We start from the raw sequence: 25,308 nt of genomic DNA on the forward strand, positions 1-25,308 counted from the left end.
CGGACATTGGCGCCACACTGGCGCCACCGGTCCCTCTGACCACCACCAGTAGGCAACGGGTGAAGTGTCTTGCCCAAGGACACAACGACTGAGACTGTCCAAGCCGGGGCTTGAACCAGCAACCTTCCGATTACAAGGCGAACTTGTAATCCGATCGCCCCTCAACACTTATGCCCACATCAACAATGATGTTATGATAAATTACGTAATAACTACAACAGAAGACTTACCTTTGTGGAAATGCTTGGAGCAGACTAACATGTGAACATATTTGGTCTTCAAATGGCTGCAGTCCAGGCCATCCGTCGGCTCTTTGTTACTTCGGAAACGTGGACGGAATAATTTCTCTTCCATGATGTAATCCGATAACAACCAATCTCTTTACCCGTCGGCTTCCTAAGGCTGTCATGCGACCGGCTATTGCAGTTAATAATACAACAGGTTCTTGCCATTCTTTGTGTTTCTTTTTATCGCTGTGTGAAAGCCTGCGTGCGCTATTACCGCTTGCCACTCATACCCACAATCCTTTGCAGATTTACTCCGGAAAAGACGTCACATTTTCAGTCTCTATTCTCTGTGTTTTCAAGCCGTCCCACCCACAGTCTTGTCTGTCTCAGAGGTCTTAGACTGCAGGTAAACTGCTCGTCCCTCACTGAGTCGCCCCCTGTGGCCATCTGGGGGGTTAAATGCAGCAATATATTAAAAAACAGGGTTTTTTTGGGGGGTTTTTTGTTGTTTTTTTTTAAGTATGTTTATTGAGATTTTTTGATATAAGGAAAAAAAGAGGCACACAAAAAAAGCAGACAACACAACAGCAAGGGCTAAAACACACAAATAACACAAAAGGTTACACTGCAACAACAAAAATACTACTCCAACACTGGCAATAAACAGAAATAAAACGCTAAGGTGGTAGGCTGAGTTATTGGTGATCGATCAAACAGAACTTTGTTTTAATAGATGATCTAAAAATGGCTGCCACACATCAAAGAAATGACTAAGTTTGTCCGCTAATGTGTGCCTAATCCTCTCCATGTGCAATAGTGCAGTCAGTTCTGTAAGCCACATTTTCAATTGAGGTACAATATCCGACTTCCAGAGAGTCAAGATAATTTTGTTAGCAATTACCATTCAGAACAAAACTGTAGTTTGTGCAGCAGAGCTGAGGAGTAAAATGGAAAAGGAAGATCCAAACAATGCAGTTATTGGGTCTGGCTCTAATGTGCAATTATAGATACCAGAAAAACATTTAAAAATGTCCAACCAATAGTTATACAATTTGGGGCAAGTCCAAAATAAATGAGTGAGAGAGCCTTCTCCAAGTTTACAACGATCACATATCGGACTGATAGAAGGAAAAATCCTGTGCAGTTTAGTTTTTGAATAATGAAGTCTGTAAAGCACTTTGAATTGAAGTAACTGATGCCTTACATTTAAAGACTAAGAATGGATCCTATACAGACTCCTCTCCCACACCTCATCTCCTATTTGCAAACCAAGCTCCTCCTCCCATGCCATCTTCAAAAAGTCAGATTTAAAATTTAAATACTCTGAAAAAGCTTTCACAAAACCAGAAACCAACTTTTTAGAATCCGGGGAACTCAAAAGGAGTGTAAAAATTGACCCCCCTTCCAGAAGAGATGAGATTAACAATACTCTGACGAACATAGTTTCTTATCTGTAATGAAAAAATGTGACGCGGGGAGAGAGAACTTGTTCTGCAACTGAGTAAATGATGCAAACTGCCTGTCAATATATAAGTCTTTGACAGTAATAATACCTTAGAGGCGTCTAAACATGAGGGTGGAAATGCATGATTACAATATATTGGAGTATGGATCGAAGTGTCTGGTAGAGCACAACCTTTTTTGATCTGACTAAAGATTTTAACGCAGTTTGAAACTATAAAATTATTGACCTTGGTTCGTGGATTAGAGGACGAAAAAAGAAGAGCAGGGAGGGAACTATTCTCAACCCCACCACTCTCTATGACCACCCAAGGTGGGGTATCTGCAGACATGACCTTTTTGTACCCTTCCTGCCAGTAAGCAAGAGTTCTAGCATTTGCAGCCCAATAATAAAACTGAAACAGTGGCAGAGCAAATCCACCCTTAAGTTTAGACTTACATAGATGAACTTTTGATATCCTGTGAGTAGGGATGGGTATCGTTTAGGTTTTATCCGATACCGGTGCCAAACCGGTACTTTTGAAACGGTGCCGGTGCTTAAACGGTGCTCAAACCGGTGCTTAAAGAATGGAGAACACAAAATTGGTCCAAACACTTCTCATGTTCAGGTGTTTTTTTGTAAAAAGATAACAATGTTAGCCTTTTCTGCAGCTATGGGGCATATATGGTATCACTCAAGGCTAGAAGCAGTGCTTAATCAATGGAAAAAACACAAACTTTGTCCAAAAACCTCTCATGTTCAGCTGTTTTTTTGTAAAAAGATAACAATGTTAGCCTTTTCTGCAGCTATAGGGGATTTATGGCATCACTCTTGGCTGGAAGCAGTGCTTAAACAATGGAAAAAACACAAACTTTGTCCAAAAACCTCTCATGTTCAGCTGTTTTTTTGTAAAAAGATAACAATGTTAGCCTTTTCTGCAGCTATGGGGCATATATGGTATCACTCTTGGCTGGAAGCAGCTTAAACAATGGAAAAAACACAAACTTTGTCCAAAAACCTCTCATGTTTAACTGTTTTCCACTTTTTGTTTGGTCATTTTAGCCTTTTTGTCCAGGGTGAAGGGAGTATCTGCCATCAAACAAGAAGACAGCCGCATGTAGCTATGATGGTGTTTGCTAGTTCACCTTACATGCATTAATGTAATAACGTGGTTAGCCTACTCAGCATAAATTACACACAAACAACATTAAGCTACTCACGCAGAGAAGAACTGCTGCTGCTGCCATCATCATCCTCATCATTTCTGCTACACTGGCAGGGCTAGGGGCCAGGACTCTCCTCTTCGGGTTTTTGAGGGATGTTGCTAACTCCGGGTTGATAACAGGCACCACACCCGCAGTAGATGTGCTCGGTGTGAGGTCTCGCAGCAAGCTATCAAATACGGTGCATTTCTCGGCTTTTAAAAAAAATGCTATGCGTCGCCAGGTGTTTCATCAGATTTGAGGAGTTACCTCCTTTGACAGTATCACAGTATCAGCTTAAAGCACTTGTTGCAGCTGCTGAGTTTGCATCTTTTGCTGTGAAGTACAGCCAGACTTTTGACCGCTTCGCCTTGGGCATTTTTAATCTGTAGCTCTGCTCTAAAAGAACGTACGTACCTGGACCCGCCTACTATCCTCGGAAACATAAAATGATATGCTAGAATTCAAAGTGTATCACATCTCAGGAAAAAAAAAGCACCGAAATAAAGCACCAAAATAAAGCACCGAAATGTGCGCTGCTTTTCGGTCTGGTTACTACCGTTTATGTCAGAAGCATACTGGTACCCATCCCTACCTGTGAGTTTTAAAGCCCCAAACAAATGGTAATACTACTGAGTTGATCACTTTTAAAAAATTGCTTATTCAAAAAAATAGGTAAATTTAAAAATAAATATAGAAATTTACTAAGGGAAACCATTTTAATTACATTAATGCGACCTACCATGGAAATAGGGAGAGCCCTCCATTTCTCAATGTCCTTTTTCAAATTTTCAACTTCTTCAAGATAATTCAACTTAAAGATCAATTTAGGATCCTTAGGCAAAATAACACCCAAGTATTTCAATCTGTCTGTAATTTTAAAAGGCAAAACTTTCAAAAAATCAACATCCAAGTTTGCAGTTAAAGCCACAAACTCACTCTTCGGTCAATTAATTGTATAACCTGAGATTTCCCCAAACGACCTCACCACATCTAAAAGTACAGGAACAGATCGCTCAGGATTTGACAAGAACAAAACTACATCATCCGCGTATAAAGAAATGTAGTGCTTGATATTCCCCAATCGGACAGGGTCAATAGAGGGCTCATTCCTAATGGCTACTGCAAGAGGTTCAATAGAAATTGCGAAGAGCAAAGGGCTCAAAGGGAAGCCTTGTCGTGTCGGTGTAAAAAAAAAGGTGCTGATCTATCTTGGTTAGTAAGAATGGAAGAAGAGGGATGCCTATATATCATATCAACCCATGATATAAACTGTTCGCCTAAACCAAACTTCTCCAGTACCCAAAGCGTATAGGCCCACTCGACCTGGTCAAATGCCTTTTCAGAATCTAAGCTCAGTACTGCGATCTTGGAAGCTCCCCAGTGCCTATGATACATAATGTTCATCAATCTTCGAACATTAAAGAAGGAAAACCTCTGTGGAACAAACCCAGGTTGATCCAGATGGATAATTGATCCAACATGTCCATTTAATCTGTTTGCCAAAATTTTAGTGAAAATTAAATGTTTCCCATAAAATCAGAAACGTCTTGTTGATCATTAGTTTCCAAGAATTCTGATATTTTAGTTGTCATAAATTGGCAAAAGGATGTCTCAGACAGGAGTGATGGGTGAAAACGCCAGTTACCCTGTTGTTTCATACCACAGAAGTCCAGGACTAAAGAGGTTGGAGAGTGATCCGAGATCAAGATGTTGTGATAAGTTGAGCATACAACTTTAGACATCAATTTAGAATCAAGCAAAAAATAATCTTTTCTGGTGTACGATTTGTGCACTTGTGAAAAATAAGAGTAATCTCTACCAGTAGGGTTACACAGTCTCCAAACATCAACTAGGTAGAACTCAACATATTATTCAGAACAGTTGAAGCGTTAAACAACTGAGAGGTTTGAGTGGATCTATCCAAGTGTTTATCAAGTGCACAATTAAAATGGGTTGCATGAATATGGCCATATCACAAGAACAAATCAACCATTCCGGTCACTAACCATGGACTCATGTCTAAATGGGACTGTTCTACGGATCAATATAGCCACTCCACGGGCTTTACTGGAGAATGTTGACTGAAAAATCTGATTAGCCCAGGAGCACCTGAGCAACCTCTCTTTAGTCAGTTTCATATGGGTTTCCTGAAGATACACAACATCAGCAGCTAGCGATTTTAAGTGAGAAAAAACCTTAGCTCGTTTGTGCACATGCCCAAGTCCTCGCACATTCCAGCTCACAAATCTAATGCCACCACTTAGCGATGATGAATTAGGATTCACTCCAGAAATAATAAATAGCAGTGTACACATGAATTGCCCTTGTATAACATTAATACGTACAACATACCGACAACACAAAAAACATAGCCTCACGTGGCGTGGAGAACACTTTGACCATGGAGCCATGCGTTACTCGTAAACGCGCTGGATAGTAGAAACTACACTGAGCATCCATTAGGCATTTACGCATGTCCTGGAAGACCTGCCGCTGTTTCACCACCTCCGTCGGGAAGTCAGGGAAGATGTGAATCGCCTTGCCATTGTAGTTCAAGGGAAACTGCTCCAGAGCAAGCTGTAGTATCTTCTCTTTCACTTGAACGCGATGAATCCGTGCTATAGTTACCCGGGGATGATCTCTTTCCCCGGGGGTACGACCGCCCAACCGGTGTGCTCGGTCAATGTCCAAAGGCTTGTCAAACTTGTCCGCGCCCAAAAGTTTCGGGAGAAACTTAGACAAAAATTCCACCATACATCCATTTTCAATTTTTTTGGGCAGACCAACAATTTTAATATTCTGCCATCCGGACTGACCCTCCAGATCTAATACTTTTAGACGAAGTGCCTCGTTATCCGCTTGCAATTTTAAACATGTTTTCTCAACCAGAGAAAGACGATGGTCGTGATCAGAGCTAGCATTTTCAAGCTCCTGTAGCCGACCGCAGATACTCGTCAAAGATGCCTGTGCTGTAGCCAGAGACGCTTCAAAACCTTTCAGTCATCGTGATATTTATTTTCTGAATTTCAGAAAGAACCTTGAAAGAACTTTTATCACCATTATCCGCATCTTTAGCAGGCTCCGAGGTTAGCTCAGCTTCGTCGACTGGTTCAAGGAGAGCGGTGTCGGTCCTGTTCGGAGGCTTCTCCTGCTTTTTAACTTTTTCAGCTTTTGATTTGGGTATCCTGTTTGAGTTAGGAAAAAAGTATTCTTCAGTGAAACCAGGAATTGTGAGGGATAAGGCAATAAAGTCCAAAATGTGAAGAGAGTATAAGGAGCTCCACAGAAACACGTCTACTCCATTCGGTGCTCCTAAAAAAACTTTTTTATTGATTAAAAAACACACACACTATATCGGATTCATATCGGTATAGGGAGATATAGAAATTTATGATATCGGTATCGGACTTAAAAAAGTGGTATCGTGCCAACAATGTAACCCCCAATAAAGTTATGAATTATCTTGCATTAATAGGCTGCTGATTTTCTTCACTCGTTTCAGGTGTTACCAGCAAAATAGTTGTTAATCATCTGGGAATGTACCCAGATTGATTTATTTAGACAGAGATCTTGACCCCCCCAATGTTCAATACAAAGTTACGCCGATTGTTACGTACCTGTGCGGTTTACCTGTGTGTGTGTTTCAGGACAGGAAGTGTGTACTGCACGTACTTACCTGTCAGCTCCATAACTGTGGTCTCCCTGGGAGACAGCAGGTAAGTTTACAGGTAACGTCTGGTTCACGTGTTTGTCGTGCTGTTGTTTATTTGTTTGTTTGGTTTCAGCTCGGCCCAGCCTCCTCCTCCTGCTCCCATCATGCACCTGGGCGAGTGGGCTCTGAGCAGCAAGCAGAGGTGCGCTGTGGGACAGGTCAAAGGTCACGTGGTGTGTTTCCTGTTCCTGCAGCTGCAGTGGAGCTGCTCGCTGTGTGGCAGCGTGTACACACAGGTACTGCATAAAATACACACAGTGTGTACAGGATGTGTTTAGTTGTAGTTTCTCGGGTGCAGTGAAAGTCCTCAGAGTGCTTCACGTGTTGTTAGCGTGTTGGTGGTGTGTTAGTGCCGGTGCACGTAAGTAAAGTGTGGTTTTGGAGGAAACTGCTCACGACTTCAGGTGTGTGTTTACCTGTTGCTCTCTCGCTCTCAGGGCTGCAGCAGCTCTCAGTGTCGCTCGACCTCGTCAGTGTTTCAGTCCAAAGCAAAGTAAGAGCAGCTTCCTGTTGAGCTCACCTGCTGATGTTAATCACCTGGATCAGTCAGGTGACAGTCACATGATCAAACCATGTCGCTCTTCGATCAGGCTGGTGATTGATGACGGGACAGGTGAGGCTCACGTCTGCTTCTCAGCTGCTCTGGTTCGTGCTCTGCTGGGATTGGCTGATGCTCAGTGGGAGGGGCTTCAGAGAGCACTCAGGGTCAGAGGTCACATCAGAGTCTTCCCTCGTGGGCAGAGCCAGGTCAGTAGCACCTGTCAGGTGTATATGTTTACCTGTCACAGGTGAGTCACGTGCTCATTGTCGTCTTTAATCTTTATTTTGTCTTTAAAATTTAAGATGAGGCTTTAACTTTGAAAGGGCACATCCTGTTTACATCCTGGTAACGTCTGCTCACACTCTACTGCTGAACTGGTTTGGGGGCGTGGCCACTTCCACCTCTAAAAGTCTGTAGGTGTGATGGACCCACGCTGGGCTCACGTGAACAGGGGGGAGGGGCCTTACAGCCGTGTGTTTCAGCGAGATCGTGCCCCTGACTCCACCCACTCGACCTGAAGAAGCAGCAGGTGGTGTAGCTCTGAGGGTAATCAGGGCTGACCAGCTCCATGTTCACTACACCTCCCACATGGAGGGTGGAGACCACAGGGGAGGGGCAGGACAGCGAGAGGCATTTAGGACTCGGGTCACACCAGGAGAACCCACAGGGCTCCTCCACCCACAGGTGGAGCTGTGTTAAAAGACCCTGCAGACTGAAACGTCCTGTGGAGGTGAAACGAGAAGAAGATGCAGCTACAACCCAAAGAACAGCGTCCACACAGTGAAGCACGGTGGGGACGCTGTGGGGGGGCCACCACAGAGAGAAACAGGCGTCCTGCAGGACGTTTCCACAGGGCCGAGCCGTGAGTCTGCAGAGACATAACCTCTGTGTCTGTCTCAGGTGTGTGACGCTGACGACTTCCTCCTCCACTTCCTGTTGACTCTGTGCAGCAGTGATGTCATGATTCGGCCGCTCAGCCTCACCTGCAGGAAACACACCAACCAGAGACCAGAAGGTAACCCCACCCTCACCACCCTCACCCAACCTGACCAACCTGACTACTTCAGAGTCGTGTGTGTGTGTGTGTGTGTGTGTGTGTGTTTCAGAGGTGAGGAGGTTCACTCGAGGAGACAGAGAGTTCCTGACCAGACTGGCTCCTCCACCCTGACTGAGCTCCACCTGCTTCGTTCTGACTTCATCTGTTTTACATGTTCATGCAAATAAAACTTTATTGTTCCTCCTGTCACACAGTATCTCACCTTCACTGACTACAGGAAGTGATCCCTGTGAGTGGCGCCCACATCAGAGACGTTCTCAGATGGTGATTCATAAAACCTGAACCAGTAAAATCTGACAGTAGAAGGATGATGAGTGAAACTGGTTAATCTGGTGTTTGTGGCACAGAAGGTTTGACCTCCACTGTGTCATGTGTACCTGAACAGGTGCGCTGTGTCACGTGTACCTGAACAGGTGCGCTGTGCCACACGTGTACCTGAACAGGTGCGCCGTGCCACACGTGTACCTGAACAGGTGCGCCGTGTCACGTGTACCTGAACAGGTGCGCCGTGTCACGTGTACCTGAACAGGTGCGCTGTGCGACACGTGTACCTGAACAGGTGCGCTGTGCCACACGTGTACCTGAGCGGTGAAAGCTTCAGCCTGACGAGGAAAGAATGAGTCTGCTTTAACTTTAAATTAATTCCTCCTGACCTTCACGTGTTGAGTTGATCCATCGACACATTTTAACCTGCAACATTTCACCGTGTTAGTTTGTCATAAATTGGACTATTTTAGGATTTCAGTTCATCTTTCCAATAAAGCTGGCAGCTCTGAAACAGCTGTTCTCTCTGAGGGTGTTTTGCATGTAAATAAAAGTGAAATAATTAAATGTAAGTTCTGTGAACAGACCGTCCAGTGGAGCTCCTCAGGGCTCTGTGCTTTCACCACTTTGTTTTCTATGCTAATGAGTGTCAGAGCACGTCAGCATTAGTCCTTCAACATGGTCACAGCCACTGATGAAGGTGTTCAAATGTGGGTTTTTAATCCAGGTTTACACTTAAACAGTCTCCATGAAACTCTGCCCTCCTTCATAACATAAAGTTAATAGTTTATCTGCAACAAAACATTTTTCACCGCTTCAGTTTTTGGTGTCGGGTTCTTTTCCACATACGGTGGTTGTTGTCATGGAAACAGTGTTTAAAGTGAAACAGGAGAAGGGAGGGATGAAACTTTGACTTTGTCTTTATCTGTAAGACAATCAGGCCTTGGATGGACGTTGGGAGTTCTTAACAGCAGCTCGTTGTTCATTCTGATGTTGTTTTAATTATATTTTATATTTAATATCATATATTGGCCTTTTTCAGCTCTATTTGAAGGGCCACAGGTCAGACTCCACCTGGGCTGCCGCTCTCAGCCTCACTCTGAGGAAGCCTACAGTCTATCAGAGTGGAAACTACACCGGGGGACCCGATCTTTGGGGTGGACCGATTTTGGTTTTAGCGTGTTTTGGGGTTTAAAAGCCACAGAGACGCGGTGCTTATAAAAAATGCATTTCAGCTGTGCCGATGCTCCTGACACGTATAAGACTGGGGAAACCTGCATTCAGCTGAAACTGAAAAACACTATGTCCAGATAAACAGAATCAACTTTTGGAGAAAAATAAAAGATTCTTCATCAGACTCAACTAAAAACATGACACTTACCTTAATTGTATGGGCTACATCAAATATATTCAAGACCGACAGTAACACTTCTCACTGCTGCTAATTTTAACTAAACTAAACAAAAAGTAGAAAAAGGCAATTCACCAAGTCTCGAAAAGTAAAACTGAAAAATATAAATACAGAATAAAATATCCATCCAGACCTTTACAACCAACAACATAAAATCTATCTTAATTAAATGGCCTAATTCTCCAATAAATTAGCAATAATAAAGTAAGAAAAAATAAGATATTCAATTTATGGACGCGCAAATTAACAGAGCGACATTAAACGCACCTCATTGCCTGCCGTAGCGTTCTTCGCAGCTGCACTTCACCTCAAAGGTCGGTTAATACATCGGATTTAACTTAACCAAAGTTCCACAATTAAAGGAAAATAAAATGTTTCTAACAAATACAATGAAGAACATTAAAATAATTCACTGTCAGTTACTGTCGCTGTGAGTTTGACGAGGTTAGCTGCTTCATTTGGTTCTCCCTAAAGTTAAAGTTCTCTCAGTGATCGAGTGTTTATATGATAAGATACATGTTTAATGCAGAAAGAAAATTATTTAAGAAAGAAAAAATGATGTGACTGGAAGGATGCAGCAGTCTGTGCTCCACCTTTCTCCTCCACACCTGCAGGTGGAGAACACGGATGCATGAATCTCTACAGAGTTCTTTGAATATTATCCGTCTCATCAGTTTTCAGTGAACAAAACTCCTCACAGAGCCAAAATAACCAGTTTGTATCCAACATAACTCAGCTGGACTCTGATGCTCCGTATAACAGCCACACATGAGTCTGGATTCACTCAAAGCATTGAACAAACTTTATTGTAAATGAAGCTTTTGGACATTTATTCTCTGATATTTGCTCTTCAGCTCGAGTCTCCATCAGTGGGAACATTTCCTGATTCAACTTTTCTTCTGTTCAAATCAAACTCCATGAGAATCAAAGTGTGAATCAGAGTCCTGATGATCAGATTCTATAGAAACATGGAGACTGTAGAGGATTCACACTCAATATGTTCATTTGTTCCCTTCAAGAAAAATCATTAAAAGTAAAATCTTCCTCTTCTTCAAGGTCATCATACATATAAAAATTTTGTCTCATCAACTCATCCTGCATGAAATCTGGAACATCTGGAATTTCATCATCAGACAGGATGAGTTTAGGACGAGCTGTATCAGGATCCAGAGTCACGTCCACCTCATGCTGCTGGACCCTCTGCAGCTCTGCAGCCTCACACAGCTTCTTCTTCATGGGTTTCCAGACTGTCTCCTCCAGCTGAGCCACAGCTCTCCCCACAGTCCCCTCATATGATGGTGGATGAACTCTGACCTCTGTCCAGTCCTTGCTGGGTGGAGCAGCTTTCAGGGAGGAGAAGCTTTGGAGGAGGTGGAGGTGGTCTTCAGAGCGTGAGAGCTGCTCCACCTCAGAGCTTCTCTCCATCAGCTCAGAGATTTCCTGTTCCAGATCTTTGATGAGACCTTCAGCCTGTTTCTCTGTAGCTTCCTGTTTGTCTTTGATCTCCTTCATGAGCTCCTTCAGGCGTCTCTCAACAGACTCCATCAGAGCCGTGAGGACCTGAACACCTTCTGCTTTCTGTCTGTCTGCAGCATCTTTACTCATCTTCACTGACTCTGTGATCTCCTGAATCTTCAGTCGTCTCTTCTGGATCATCTGCTGAATCTCAGCCTCTGTCTTCTCCAGCTCTGCCTTCTTTCCTTCATATTCTTCTCTCAGAGGAACAAACTCGTGGTTCTTGTGATCTAAAACAGAGCAGAGCATGCAGACACATGTCTGGTCGGTCTTACAGAACAGCTGCAGAAGGTTATCGTGCTTCGTGCACATCCTGTCTTCCAGGTTCTCCACAGCATCAATCAGCTGATGTCTTTTCAGACGTTTCAGTGTCAGATGAGGCTCCAGGTGAGTCTGACAGTAGGAGGTCTGACACACCAGGCAGGACTTCAGGGCCTTCAGTCTGGTTCCAGTGCAGACGTCACAGGGAACTTCTCCTGGTTTGGCAGCTTGTTGCTCTGAGCTGCTGCTGCTGGCTTTCTGCTGAGCTTCACGTCTGAACTGAGCAACCATCTCAGAGAACAAAGTGTTGATCTTCAGCTGAGGTCTAGTGTAGAAAGTCTCTTTACACATGGGACACTGACAGCTCTGATTCAGGTCCCAGTGCTGACTGATGCAGGTTTTGCAGAAGTTGTGTCCACATGGTGTAGAGACTGGATCAGTGAACACATCCAGACAGATGGAGCACAGAAACTGATCTTCAGATCGCAGATTGCTGGCAGCAGACATGTCTGCACTCTCAGGGAGAAAGAAGAGAAACATTTGATTCAAAATTCACTTTAAATTTCATTTTTAAAAAGAGAGAAACAAGCGTTAGTAGTCTGAGGAGCTTGGAGAGAAAAGCGTCTGGACTTCTTTAAGTTTCTTGAAGATGTTTCATCAGAGAAGCTTCTTCAGTTCTCAGAGTAACTGGTGGAGACCCAGCAACACACTCAGACACAAACTGGTTCATCCCAACACAAACCTAACATCGTAGTGTCTGCTGTACAGTGCAGCATCCAGATGGACAGGATCAACGTTTGGGGATGAAGATAAGTACAGTCGTTAAAAAGATGTGAAATATTTTCTCTGACTGTTTTACAGAAGGTCCAAGATTCATCCAGATCATTTCTATACTTGAATAAATCAGTTTGTTGGATATATTCCATCAATTACTGTGAAGTAAACTTCGACCTTCGACTGATTTATTTTTGTATTTCATATATTTGTTTGTCCAAATCAAAGATTGATGTTAGTAGAGAAGAAGCCACCATGATAAAGCCTGTGTGTGAAAATGAGATCAGTGGATTTGATCAAAATCACATTTAAGGAGGAATTCTGTCCTCCAGTTTGTTTAAATAAGCTTTGGGATTAACCACCATCATCTATGTTTGTGTCTGATGTTTGATCCAGTTCAGCTTGAATATCACAGCTGATGTGTGGAACTCTGACATGTTTAAAGCCTGATTATCAGGATGATTTAAACACATCTGTTTAAATAATGAGATTCATGTTTCCACACAAAGTTATAAAGTGCAGCATCGACTGTTTTCTGAATGATTTAGGAACATCTGTGACTCTTACAGGATACACTAAGTCAGATAATCTTTGTAAAATGTGTGACTTTTTGAAGTACTGACCAAAATCTACTGGTTTACAGTATCAAACGCTTTATATCAATAAAGAATAAATAGTTGTTTTCACGTCTGTAATCCTCAATCAGATCAAGAATCAATCTAATAGGAACAGGAAGTGATGAATAAATCACCCCAATAACATCTAAGATGGCGCCACGGTAGGCAGCCTGTTTCGTCCGCTCCCAGCTTCCTTTCCTTTCTGTTTTTTTATTGTGCTTTAAGCTTTTTTTACCCGACACTCTTGGTCGTGTTTTATTTCTTGTGCAATGGGACATGGACCCACAAATTTTCGTGAGAGTAGTAGCATGTCTTCTACTCTTTTTGGGACTTTTTACCACCACTTCTGGAGAATCTGTAAGCCAAGCCATTGTTTACAGTAGGGAGCAGCTGCTAGCTCTGGGCAACAGGAAAGTACACCCAGAGGAGTGACCCAAGATTCCGAAGGAATTACGACGTTGGAGGAGGGAACGCAGGGCTGGAGTGAAGTACCAAGAAAGAAGGAGACGGTACAAACCAAGCATTCCATCCATTCTCATGGGTAATGTAAGATCTTTACCCAACAAGATGGAAGAGCTAATTGCGCTAACCAGACTGCAGTGGGAGTACAAGCAGAGCAGCCTCCTCCTGTTCACTGAGACATGGCTCATGGACCACACACCGGACTCTGTCATAACTCTGGATGGCTTCCAACTGGTTAGAGCGGACCGGAGTGCAATGGAGAGTGGTAAGAGGAGAGGTGGGGGACTAGCAATGTATGTCAATGAGAGATGGTGTAACCCAGGGCACATCACTGTGAAGGAACAGAGCTGTACCAAAGACATTGAACTGTTGGCAGTTAGCGTCCGGCCATACCACCTGGCCAGGGAATTTTCACACGTTATTGTGCTGACTGTTTACATCCCACCCTCGGCCGATGCTACAGCAGCCTGTGAGTACATTCACTCCACTGTCTCTCAGCTACAGATGGCACATCTGCAGTCCCTCATTATTATTTCTGGGGACTTCAATCATGCCTCACTATCTGTCACTCTCCCTAACTTCTCCCAGTACATTGACTGCCATACAAGGGACAGCAAAGCCCTGGATCTATTGTTTGCCAACACAAAGCAGGCTTATAGTGCATCACCCCTCCCCCCGCTTGGCCACTCAGACCACAACCTGGTCCTTCTCCACCCCACCTACACTCCTATGGTGAAGAGGAACCCCCCCACGAAGAAGGTGATAAGGGTGTGGTCTAAGGAATGCACTGAGGCCCTAAGAGACTGTTTTGAATGCACAGACTGGCAGGAACTCTGCAAGCCTCACGGTGAGGACATCAACGCCCCCACCCACTGCATCACGGACTACATTAATCTCTGTGTTGAGAACACTGTGCCTACCAAGAAGATACAGTGTTTCTCAAACAATAAACCGTGGGTCACCCCAGAACTGAAGGCCCTGCTGAACAAGAAGAAGAGTGCTTTCTGGTCGGGAGACAAGGAGGAACTTAAGAAAGTCCAAAAGGATCTTAAATACAAGATCCGAGAAGGCAAGGAGCGCTTCAGTAGGAAGATGGAAAACCAACTCCAACAGAAAAACGTCAGAGAAGTCTGGAGGAACATGAAAAAAATCTCTGGACACTTCCAGGACAATGGAGGAGCCACAGTGTCTGCTGGCTGCAGGTGGGCTAACGACTTGAATCTGTTTTTTAACAGATTTGACAATGGCCCACTTATCACCTCTCCCACCCCCCAGGTTCCCTCAACCCCCCTCCAGTAGCCGCCCCCCCCTCCGGGTGCAATGCCATTGTCACCTGAGCTCTCCTCTCACCACAACCCTGCTTCACCCCTATCCACACATCTATCCACAACAAAGCCAGCCCCATCCCCCACTCCAGCCTCACATCTACTTCACAGCTGATCAGGTGAGAAATCAGCTCAAGAGGAGGAAGGCAGCAGGTCCGGATGGAATCTGCTCCAGACTGCTCAGGGACTGTGCAGACCAGCTCTGTCAGGTGGCCCTGTACATCTTCAACCCGAGCCTGAGCCTGGAGAGGGTTCCTGAACTGTGGAAGACTTCCTGTGTGGTTCCGGTGCCAAACATCGCACACCCCAGGGAGCCCAACCACTTCAGACCTGTTGCCTTGACTTCTCATCTGATGAAGACCATGGAAAGGCTCATCCTGCACCACCTTCGGCCACTGGTGGGCTCAGTGGTGGACCCCCTGCAGTTCGCCTACCGTTCTGGAATTGGGGTTGATGACGCTGTCATCTACCTGGTACACTGATCCCTCTCTCACTTAGAGCAGGCGGGGAGCACTGTGAGGATCATGTTTTTTGACTTCTCCAGTGCTTTCAACACCATCCAACCCGCACTACTGAGAGGGAAGCTGGAGGGAGCCGGAGTAGGCAAACAGCTGTATGGACCATCGACTACCTTACCAACAGACCGCAGTATGTGAGGCTCCATGACTGTGTGTCCGAGGTGGTAATCTGCAGCACGGGGGCACCACAGGGCACGGTTCTCTCACCTTTCCTGTTCAGCTTTTACACTTCAGACTTCTTTTATAACTCGGACGATTGCCATCTACAGAAGTTCTCAGATGATACAGCCATCATTGGATGCATATCAGAAGGGAATGATCAGGAATACAGGCGGGTCATCAGTGACTTTGTTGGCTGGTGTGAGACCAACGTACTCCAAATCAACGCTGGCAAGACAAAGGAGATGATCATAGACTTCAGGAGGAAGTCACCTCCTACAACACCGGTGAACATCCAAGGGAAAGACATTGAGATAGTGGACTCTTATAAGTACCTGGGTGTTCACCTCAACAATAAACTGGATTGGACTACAAATACAGACGTCCTGTATAAGAAGGGCCAGAGTCGACTCCACCTGCTGAGGAGACTGAGGTCCTTCGGAGTCTGCAGGACTCTGTTAAGGACATTCTATGACACTATGGTAGCATCTGCCCTTTTCTATGCAGTGGCCTGCTGGGGGAGTGGATGCACGGACAGGGACAAGAGCAGGATTGACAAACTGGTGCGGAGGTCTAGCTCTGTGCTGGGATGTCCCCTGGAGTCTGTGGAGGTGGTTGGCGAGAGGAGGATGTTAGTAAAGCTGACATCCATCATGAACAACCCACATCACCCACTGCATGAGTCTGTGAGTGGGCTGAGCAGCTCCTTTAGTCAGAGACAGAAACACCCTCGCTGCAGGAAGGAGCGCTTTGGCAGATCATTCAACCAACAGCAGTTAGACTCTATAACTCCTCAATCACGATGTCATGAGTCACTGGACACTGTGAACATCCACGGACACCACTTCATGCATAATGGACCCTCCATGTGTATGGACATGTGCAGGTATATATGTATGTATATGTATACATGTGTATATTTAGTGTGTACATGTCTATAAACAGGAATAGTAGTGGTAAAATAGCTATATCAAGCTATATAGTTTATGTCTTCCATATTTCCAACCATATCCATAATCACATACTGTGTATGCTACCATTGTATATAGTGTATTATCTTACTTTTTTTCATTGATTGTACTTATTTGTATTTCCTTCTGATATCTGTACCTGAGCTGAGGTGACGCAGAAATTTCCCCGTTGTGGGATCAATAAAGTCTTATCTTATCTTATCTTATCTTATCTTAAACAAGAAGTGTGGAGTCAGTCTGAAGTCCAGAGCACAGCCTGAGTCCACAGTCCTGAGCAGAGCCACAGTGAGACTGAAGCAGCAGCTCGATGTTCCTACAGTGGATCTGTGGTTACATGAGCAGATTTCTATGGATCCAGTGTGACTGTGATGAGTCCTGATGAAGTGAACAGAGTGAAGATTTGTGTAGAAACAGGAAGTGTGATCAGCTGCACTCACCACTGTTGCTGAGAGAAACCTGATGGACTCCAGTGAATCTTCTTTGAGAGACAAACAGGACTCGACTGCAGCTCTGCTGCTGCTCTCTCACACTTTCACTTCTGCAAAATGACGTTGAGCTTCTTGTTTTTCAGCTGTTGCTCCGCCTCTTCCTGCCTCTCCCTTTACAGGAATCAGCCGGTCTGTACTCAGTGACTGTGTGCAGCGGGTGGGAGGAGTGAGGAGTGGTGTGTGGGTTCACACAGTAATGACGGCCTCAGGTGATCAGGAGAAACTCACCTGGATTTCCTTTTTCCACAGCAGACTGAGAGCTTCAGGTGGACCCTGAAGGAGGTCTCAGACACAGGTGGTAAAAGTACACACAGTGTGTACTGAAGTAGAAGTACTACTGTTAAAAATACTCCAAGTACTGTTTCAACTTCTTTACTCAAGTAAAAGTAAAAAGTCCTGGCTGTGAAATGAGAGTAAAAGGAGCTGATTGAAGAACATTTCTAACACATGTGTTTATACAAAGCTAACTGAACCATGTGCTGCATCAACGTGATAATAAAATAATATTATTCACTTTGTTTCTAATAAATATTCCCAGCTTGAATCAGACAAGTTGAACATGAGCAGAGAAAAAGAAGGAAATCCAAATATTCCTGTGTTCAGTTTTCTCCATTGTACAGGCCGACTGTGCCTCTAAACAGGAACATGAGCAGGAAGAGGCTGAAGTGGATTCAGCAGGTGGAGGATGCCTAACATCAGCTGGAAAGATTTACTGTGACGTTTGTTTGCTGTTTTCGCCTCGTGCACGAGAACATCACCAAATAAACTCGAGACAGTTTTTAATATTTTATTGTTCAAGAGCAAAAAGACTGACGGACTGTGTTTAAGGCAACCTCACAAATGTCACACATGAAATATTCAGTGTTTATTTGCTGGTTTGTTGGCAGCAGCTCCTTAAAGTCTGTCACACATCTGTTTGACCGTCTCCAGTTAATCTGAGACACCAGTTAATCTGCAACACCAGCATCAGGCGGCTCAGCTGATCTCTGGTGTGTAGCTGCTGTGCTGAGGTCCCATTCCTCAGTGAAAGTAACAGCAGAACAAAAACTCTCTCGATGTTTGAAAAGAAAGCTTTTAAACAGATGAACACACTCAGTAAAGGACAAAGAAATAAGTAAGAAAAAGTTAGAGTAAAGAGTAAAAGCAGGAGCAACTGAAACAGGCTGCATGCTAGCTGACGCATGAGCACTAGAACTGTTAAACTTAATTGTTATGATTTTAGCACCGAGTTACATGAAATCCTGCATCAAAAAGAACAACACAGCGATCACAGACATGTTTCTGCCAACAAACCAACATTAACCCAGAAAAGCCTTTAAAACAACCTGCTGTGGTTTGGAGTAGAGAAGCTGAATTTACCAGGTGCACCTAAAGGCAGCACAATTTAAACCGTAAATAATGATGTAGGTGCGCAAATCCTTTTCAAGCGTCACACCATCAGATGAGCCGGCTTACATTTGTTGCACTTCTACACCAAGTTTTACGCTCACGTTTCTTTGTTGCTGATTTTTGTTCCACAAACCAAAAGAAAAAAGAATCAACCTTTAATATATTTTCATGTGTGTTTCAAGCACTGTGACATATCACACACACACACATGCTGAGTGTGTCCCTGATAAAGCTGTGACACAGCAGCTCACTCAGTCCAGTCCAGGTAACAGACTCACCTGTTAGCAGCAAGTCTGAGAAAGCCTCCATCCTCAAAGACCCCACATCCCCCCAACACAGACTGTTCACAGTTCTGCCCTCAGGACGAAGGTTCAGAAGTTCAAACTCCAGAACATCCAGACTCAACAACTCCTTCTTCCCACTGCTGTCAGACTCTTGAACAGCTGACCTCTTCTAACAGTAATGTTTGCACATCAGGTCATCTTTCATATCAAGCTCAAAGCTCCTTTGCACCAACATCTACCTCACACTTACATTTAGTCTCCATCATTTATTCATAGTATTTGTATCTTATCTTGTTCTATTTGTATATATTAGCCTGCATCAGTGTGTGGACAGCACAGAAAGAGTTTCATTGCACAGAGAAATGCTTTTCTTTGTATATATGACAATAAACACTTTGAGATCTTGAAATGTTGATCTGATTATTCATGACACTGATTACATCTGAAACCATCAACAGTCACATGTAGATCTGCTTCATCTTCAGCTCTGTTTCATTTTTGTCTGATCTTCTCTGAAGCTTCCTGACATTCAGCAGCTTTGACCTTTGACCCACATGAAGCTAACATGTGACACAGAGTCAGGACGCTCCGTGGAGATCCATCAGAACAGCAGAAACACGCTCGGGGTCATCATCATTGTAAACTTCTAATGTTAGAGAAACAGCTGCAGAACATCTGGCTGAGGTTAGTTAGCTGTTAGCAGAGGAAGGCCAAAGCAAAGCTGCACCTTCATCTTCCTCAGGACTCAATACACAACAGATACTGTATATACACACAGGCTGCTCTTCATCACCAGCTCCTCCTCCTCCTGGTGACCTCACAGTTAAACACACATACCTCAGCTGCCCTTTGACCTCTGCATTTGGTGCCCTCCTCCTCCTGAGACGTGTCAGCATGTCTGCTATGGCTAATATTAAGGTTTCTGCAGAGGAGGAAACGAGTCTCAGAGCTCATCAACTTATTTCTACATCAGACACAAACCATGTGACCATGTGCAACACGCTTTCCTCTCAGCTGTGGTTTAGTCTGAATAGTGGGAATAACAGAATCACCAGTGGACCATCTGACAGTGACCCTCCAAGCCTGCATGAACCCAGCAGAGCTGAGCACCGACTCTGGTCAGGTCTCCAAATTCAGGCTGTTAGATTTATAAAACTGTACAAGTCAGTCTTAATGAGGAAGATGGAGAGGATCTGATTTCTGTGATCTGTGGATGGAAATCTGGGTTCTCTTCCTCACAGTGAGGAATACAGATCATTCCCTCAGCACTGGGATGGGAACCTGGAAGAGCTGAACATCAGAAGCTCTTTGAGTAAATGCAGCAGATACTCTTCAGTCCTGTGGATCCTGTGGATCCTACAGTCTAAGATCCAGAACTGTCACTAGGATGGTTCAGTCATTTCTCATCAGCTACAATTAGAACTCAGAGCTGAGCAAATATCATCAATCACATGCTGTAGAAACTTAGATGTTTCTATCCTTCAGAAAACATCTGACAAAAAGATCTAAAACTGTGTGAAAATCAACACTTGTTGTTCTCTAAATGTTGGGCCACAGCTGTAGATTACACTATGAGTGTTGGTCAGTAATGACATTTAATTTGTCTTTGTGCAGGTGAACACTGTCCAATCTTCTATCTAAATGATGCTTTGTCTTTAAAAAGGTGAAGAGCCTGAGGACGGTGACAGTCCAGTTGTCCTTTCCCCAAGTACATCCTCACAGCGGCTCACAGGACAAGGCCACACTCCTGTCCTGCCAGAGGAGAAGCTTCAGAGTGTCCGTTCAAACACACCTGTCATATTCAGTACGGTGTTCATGCAGTTTGCTGCCCGACAGTTACAGCATGTAGTGATACAGTCCCACTGCCTGTTCAGCAAACATATGATGAGTTCAAGCGTGTGATGACAAAGGCCTCCCACTGTGGTTTCATCATGTGTAGGAGCCTCATCCAGCCACACATCTGATCAGTGGAGTATTAGTAAAACAGAAAACTAAAGAGGACACATGTTACTTTCATCTTTTTTATTCTATACATTTGTCATTGTCAGACATTAGGTTCACTGAAATCATTACAAACAGTTTTGTCAGATTTCTTTCCTTCTTCCATGTGACTGTGTCAGCTTGTCAGCATCTATTTGGGACGAGAATGAACCAGGAAGTAAATGAAAAGTACCAATAAAAGCAGGAGAGGTTCTTATATTACAGAAGAAGAGATTATTGTAAGATAAGACGTTCTTATAACTTCACCCTGTGACGGGCCAAGCTGCGACTCTCAGGGATGGTGATGTAGGTACAGAGCATGTGAGAGTGTGGTCCAGTAAATGTCTCTTCTAAAACTAGATGAAGGCACAAGAGGATCAATGTCAAGGTGTAGAGATCGGACATCTTCAGCCTTCAGTGGAGACTCCATTTCTGGCACCAGAACACCTGGGTGGGTATGACGGCCCTGAGCTCTCCCAATCATGCCCTCAGTTTGGATTTGCTGACATCAAGAAGCATGTGTAAATGATTATCAAAGCACAGAAGAGTCAAGAAAAGAAAATCACTGCTTTATTACTCAGCTGCCTCATTTCCTCAGATCTCTGTGGCTCTCTGCTGCTGCAGCATCCACAGCTCCCACAGCTGGTCGGGGAAACGCTCGGTCCTAATGGGAGGATCATTCCAGACAACAGAGAACAAATCCACCTTGAGACTTGGGAGGAAGGAGTGCTGGGCACAGAAGAGATGAAGAGTATCTGAGATGATGAGAAATCCATCTTCCTCCAAGCTGTCATCATAGTAAATGTGTCACACCTGTCCAAACGTCCCTCCACAGACGCTCAATTCTACATTTGAAAAATACTGAAAAGTTCTCAAAGGTCAGTCGCAGACAAAGAGCAGCCAGACAGCAATTCAGCTGGAGCCAGTCATGATGGAATAACAACAATGTCAGTTTGATCTGAAGAGCTTCAGCACCTCTGCTGGTGCTTTTCCCACTAAGAAAGCTTCCACATCCTCTCACAGTGAACCTCAGCAGGCTCTGGACCACATGAGATTTTGAAACAAGTGTTCAAACAACAGGATACACAAAAACGAATCCTGATGACTCCATGTTTAAAAATCATGAGACTAACTTCAGAATAAATTTAACGGAGCTTTGCTCACATGAAGGCAAAGTGAGCAAATCTTCTGATCCATCCAGAAAAAGCTCAAGTGCAGTGCTGTTGTTGCATTAATGTTTCAGAAGTAACCATCCTCTCCTCAGACACAAGCTTTAAGACCAGCCTTGCAAAAGCAGTCACACTGAATGAGAAAGGAATCGACAAGAGCTTTAAAAGGATGTCTGGAGGTCCACAGTGTTGAATTTGGTGGGTGGGGGGTTGCACTTCCGCTCTTCTAGTCACAGCTGGATTTCCTGAGATGAGCTAGTTTACAAACACACATTTTGAATATTTGGCCATGTTTAATGTAGCAGAGTCCCAAATAATAAATATGACAGAACCCAAAATGAATTATTAATATTTACTTCTTTGAAAATGTATATAGAAGCACCAATTAAAGAAACTAAAAAGACTTTATCACCTGGAAGAACTGAGTCACAGCCACAACTTGACTTTTTTGTGGAGAACAAAGCATTTTCATCAGCAGGTGGCAGCAGAGATCTCTAATCTGAATCTTTTAACTGATGCTCTCTCTTTGAAGTTTCAACATGACGTTGAAAGAACAGTTTACACTGAACTGTCACACAGTTCAAATCTGCATACCTACTGACTACTTGTGGGATAAAGCAACAGAAACACTGGAAATATAACGAGACGTTTCAAACAGATCAGTCGTACAGCAGAGTCCTCAGTTATTAGTTAATGTGATGACATTGAGCTGTGTTGGTTTAATAGGAGTTGGTAGCAGATGGAGACGTGGTTCTTTAACTGATACGGTGGCTTTGAAAACGTTCTCATGTTCCAGTACACAGAGTCAATCATATCTTATTATGTGAAGTGGCGATAAAACTGAATTAAAATTGAAAAGTGCTGTAGTCGTGTTTAACTCCTGCATCTCGGTCTCTTCTAATGACATAAATCAATGTTCAGAAGTCATGAAGTTCAGAAGTCATTGCTGTGTGTGAGAAGCTGACAGAAAAGATGAACCTCCTTTTCTCTCTTTGAGCGGCTGCTTCGATAAACTCCTTTTGTTGTGATCGTCATGATTGCTCTCACTGTCTGTGTGCGAGAAGATCTGGATTGTGTTTTGATATGAATGATGCTGATCTCCATCTGTTATCATGATCTGTTATCATCCCAGCACTGAAACAAACTAACAGTTCACCTGTAACTCAGTTTGTAATCCATATGTCTGATTACAGATGAACGTGATTGGCTCAGACGCTAATTGTCTGCATCTTTATTCTCTCCTTTGTTCTGCAGCTTAAGGAATGAAGCAGTGTGTGCATTACACCACAGATTTGGATTTTCTTCTGCTTTTAATGAGCCTGAACAAAAAGCTTTCTACTCTATTTTGCTTTTTTAAAAATATGAAATGAAACCATTTAAGCACAAACATCATAAATATCTAAACATCAGATATTATCTGAGGAGTAGCAGCCACATAGAGTCAGGCTCACCTTAATGCACAACCTGGGAAAGAATTTTAAAACGTTGACACACTGATCATCAGACAGCTTCACGAGACAGTGAGTAAGATATCAAGCATGAGTGTGAGTACGCAAATATTTGTGGAGCTTCTTTTCTGAGGTAGGGTTACACCGAAGGACGGCTTTGTCACTCCCTCCTCGACAAAGCAGTCAAGGATGTGCGTGTAGTGCTTATCATTGCTAATAGAGCCAGTAAGATGTTCCTGCAGCATTTAGTCAGTTGAAGGTTAATAAGGTATTTTTCCACATTCAGCTTTTCTACAGTCAATGAATATAATCCTGCATCCAAGAGGAAGGAAATAAGCTGTATTTAAAGGGGCTACACAATGGAGAGCTAATCCACATATATTATTAAAACAATTAAGGTTATCACAGGTTTTTGAAAGCGTGGATGTTTAAATAAGTGCAGAGAGATTAGAAGATAAGTGCAGAATTCAAATATAGCTTCTGAATTTTAGAATGAATTATGTAGAAGTCATTTTGTGGAAGTTGAGTGTTTCTCATTCAGCTTGTTTATACTCTGCCTGAGCACTCACACCACTCTATACAACATGCCTCATTAATGGCACAAGCTTTAAGTGCTTTCTATCACATTCACACTACAGTGGACTGTGGAGAACAACCTGGGCTTAGCATCTTGCCCGAGGATATTTGGCATGCAGACTGCAACCGTCTGAATAGTAGATGTGCTACCTTCTGAACCACAGCCACACTATGAGATCACATCCTTCTAATTACAGGAATTATGTCTCTTTGCTCAGTAGTTGGGATAATGGGCAGTGAGTACGACTGAACATAGAGAGTGGGAGGAGCTGAGGAAAGCAGGAAAAGTTCTGTTGAGACAGAATAATTTATTATTTCACTCAATGGCATCAAATCAATTCATAATTCTGCTGATGTGTTTTTCAGAGTCTTTGGTTGCTATGCCGACTCTCACAGTTTAAATGAATGTACAGTGAACATCATAGATTGTTCATTTCTCTTCAAACGTTCAAATTCAGAATCTTTTTATCTTTCATGTTGTTTTTATGTTAGTGCGACACTCAGGCTGTAGTTTCCACTTCCTGTGTATTATCTGCACACATGGTTTCTGACAATGAAGCTGACTTTGTCTTGACTTTGACTTGGAACATGTCGTGTCAGCAAAAGCTCTGGATAATATTTCAGTGAGTCCTGTTCTCCAGACAAGAGATGCTGTTTGGCAATAACAGCAATAATTTTCCACATGAAAATCTTTCTATACAACTTTGTTTTCAATGTGAGCTTCACTTCTATTTGTAGAAACACTCGTGTTCTCTTGTCCTCTTATACTCTGTTCAGTTCAGCTGAAAATAATGTCCCATTGGAAAAGCTGGTTAGTTTAGGCCTTTATAGATTCTGATGATCTCTGAGCAGCAACAGAAGGAAATAAATGTCCAACAGAACGAACTCTGGGGAATTCAGTCATCTTCCTTCACAGGTGGATGAGGTGAGAGAATAAAGAGCTTTTAGAAATATCAGTCAACAAACATTATTGGGATGAACTCCTTTCACCCTCACACACAGACAACCTCCCACAGACACACACACACAGACTGTACACACAGATGAACACATATTGATGAACTCAGGATGACCTACTAGCCTTGTGTACATTTGAGAGCTTCACATATATAGAATTACTGAAGGCTATTGTTGAGTGTTAGTAAAAGGCGTATATGTGACAGGCGTGTACTCTCTGACTTGAAATGTTTCTGAGGTCAAGGTAAGGTCAAGCTGGGCAGCCAAGACCAAGAAATGGACCAAACAGACCAGAATGTTTCTATGTAGCAACGAGCAGCACTTTCCATGTTGAAGGACACTTGTATCAGCAGGGGGGGCTTACCCAAGAATACGAGCCACTCTTCTGTGGTCCTCGTGGGGTGCTGGGGCACACCGCTTCTCCTGGCTGCCTGACCCACGTCTTCACCTTTCACCTTGAAGCATGTTCGCTGAAGCCAGTACTTTTCTACGTCTCACAAAAAAACAAACCATCTGTTCAACAGCCTTCATGTTTATCAGTAGTAAGTTTCATTTCA

General features: G+C 43.5%; 2 protein-coding genes and 1 long non-coding RNA gene across 4 annotated transcripts; 1 reads left to right on the forward strand and 2 right to left on the reverse strand.

Moving 5' to 3' along the window:
• Positions 1-725: 725 nt before the first annotated feature.
• On the reverse strand, positions 726-3,581 carry LOC146520968 (uncharacterized). Its single transcript, XR_014873253.1, has 2 exons — positions 3,466-3,581; positions 726-2,147 (listed from the first exon to the last, which is right to left on the reverse strand). It is a non-coding gene; the product is annotated as an uncharacterized LOC146520968 (long non-coding RNA).
• Positions 3,582-4,424: 843 nt separating this feature from the next.
• Positions 4,425-8,370, forward strand: LOC146520969 (CST complex subunit CTC1-like). Of its 2 annotated transcripts, XM_085154545.1 has the most exons (6): positions 4,425-6,589; positions 6,659-6,821; positions 7,023-7,078; positions 7,176-7,332; positions 8,027-8,141; positions 8,233-8,370. In XM_085154545.1, exons 1-6 carry the CDS (start codon positions 6,456-6,458, stop codon positions 8,292-8,294), a joined length of 687 nt encoding a protein of 228 aa, XP_085010671.1. In that variant the 5' UTR covers positions 4,425-6,455; the 3' UTR covers positions 8,295-8,370. The 2 variants fall into 2 exon arrangements, 1 of the variants encoding a protein (XP_085010671.1); XR_014873159.1 differs by lacking the exon at positions 8,233-8,370 and having other exon boundaries at positions 5,273-6,589; positions 7,176-7,916; positions 8,027-8,138.
• A 2,267-nt stretch (positions 8,371-10,637) lies between these two features.
• On the reverse strand, positions 10,638-17,296 carry LOC146520970 (E3 ubiquitin-protein ligase TRIM47-like). Its single transcript, XM_085154467.1, has 2 exons — positions 16,898-17,296; positions 10,638-12,150 (listed from the first exon to the last, which is right to left on the reverse strand). The coding sequence occupies exon 2, from the start codon at positions 12,139-12,141 to the stop codon at positions 10,873-10,875; it is 1,269 nt and encodes a 422-aa protein (XP_085010593.1). The 5' UTR covers positions 12,142-12,150; positions 16,898-17,296; the 3' UTR covers positions 10,638-10,872.
• Positions 17,297-25,308: the final 8,012 nt, after the last annotated feature.

The sequence above is a fragment of the Neolamprologus multifasciatus genome, chromosome 3, assembly GCF_963576455.1.
Source record: "Neolamprologus multifasciatus chromosome 3, fNeoMul1.2, whole genome shotgun sequence".
NCBI classification, from domain to species: Eukaryota; Metazoa; Chordata; class Actinopteri; order Cichliformes; family Cichlidae; genus Neolamprologus; species Neolamprologus multifasciatus.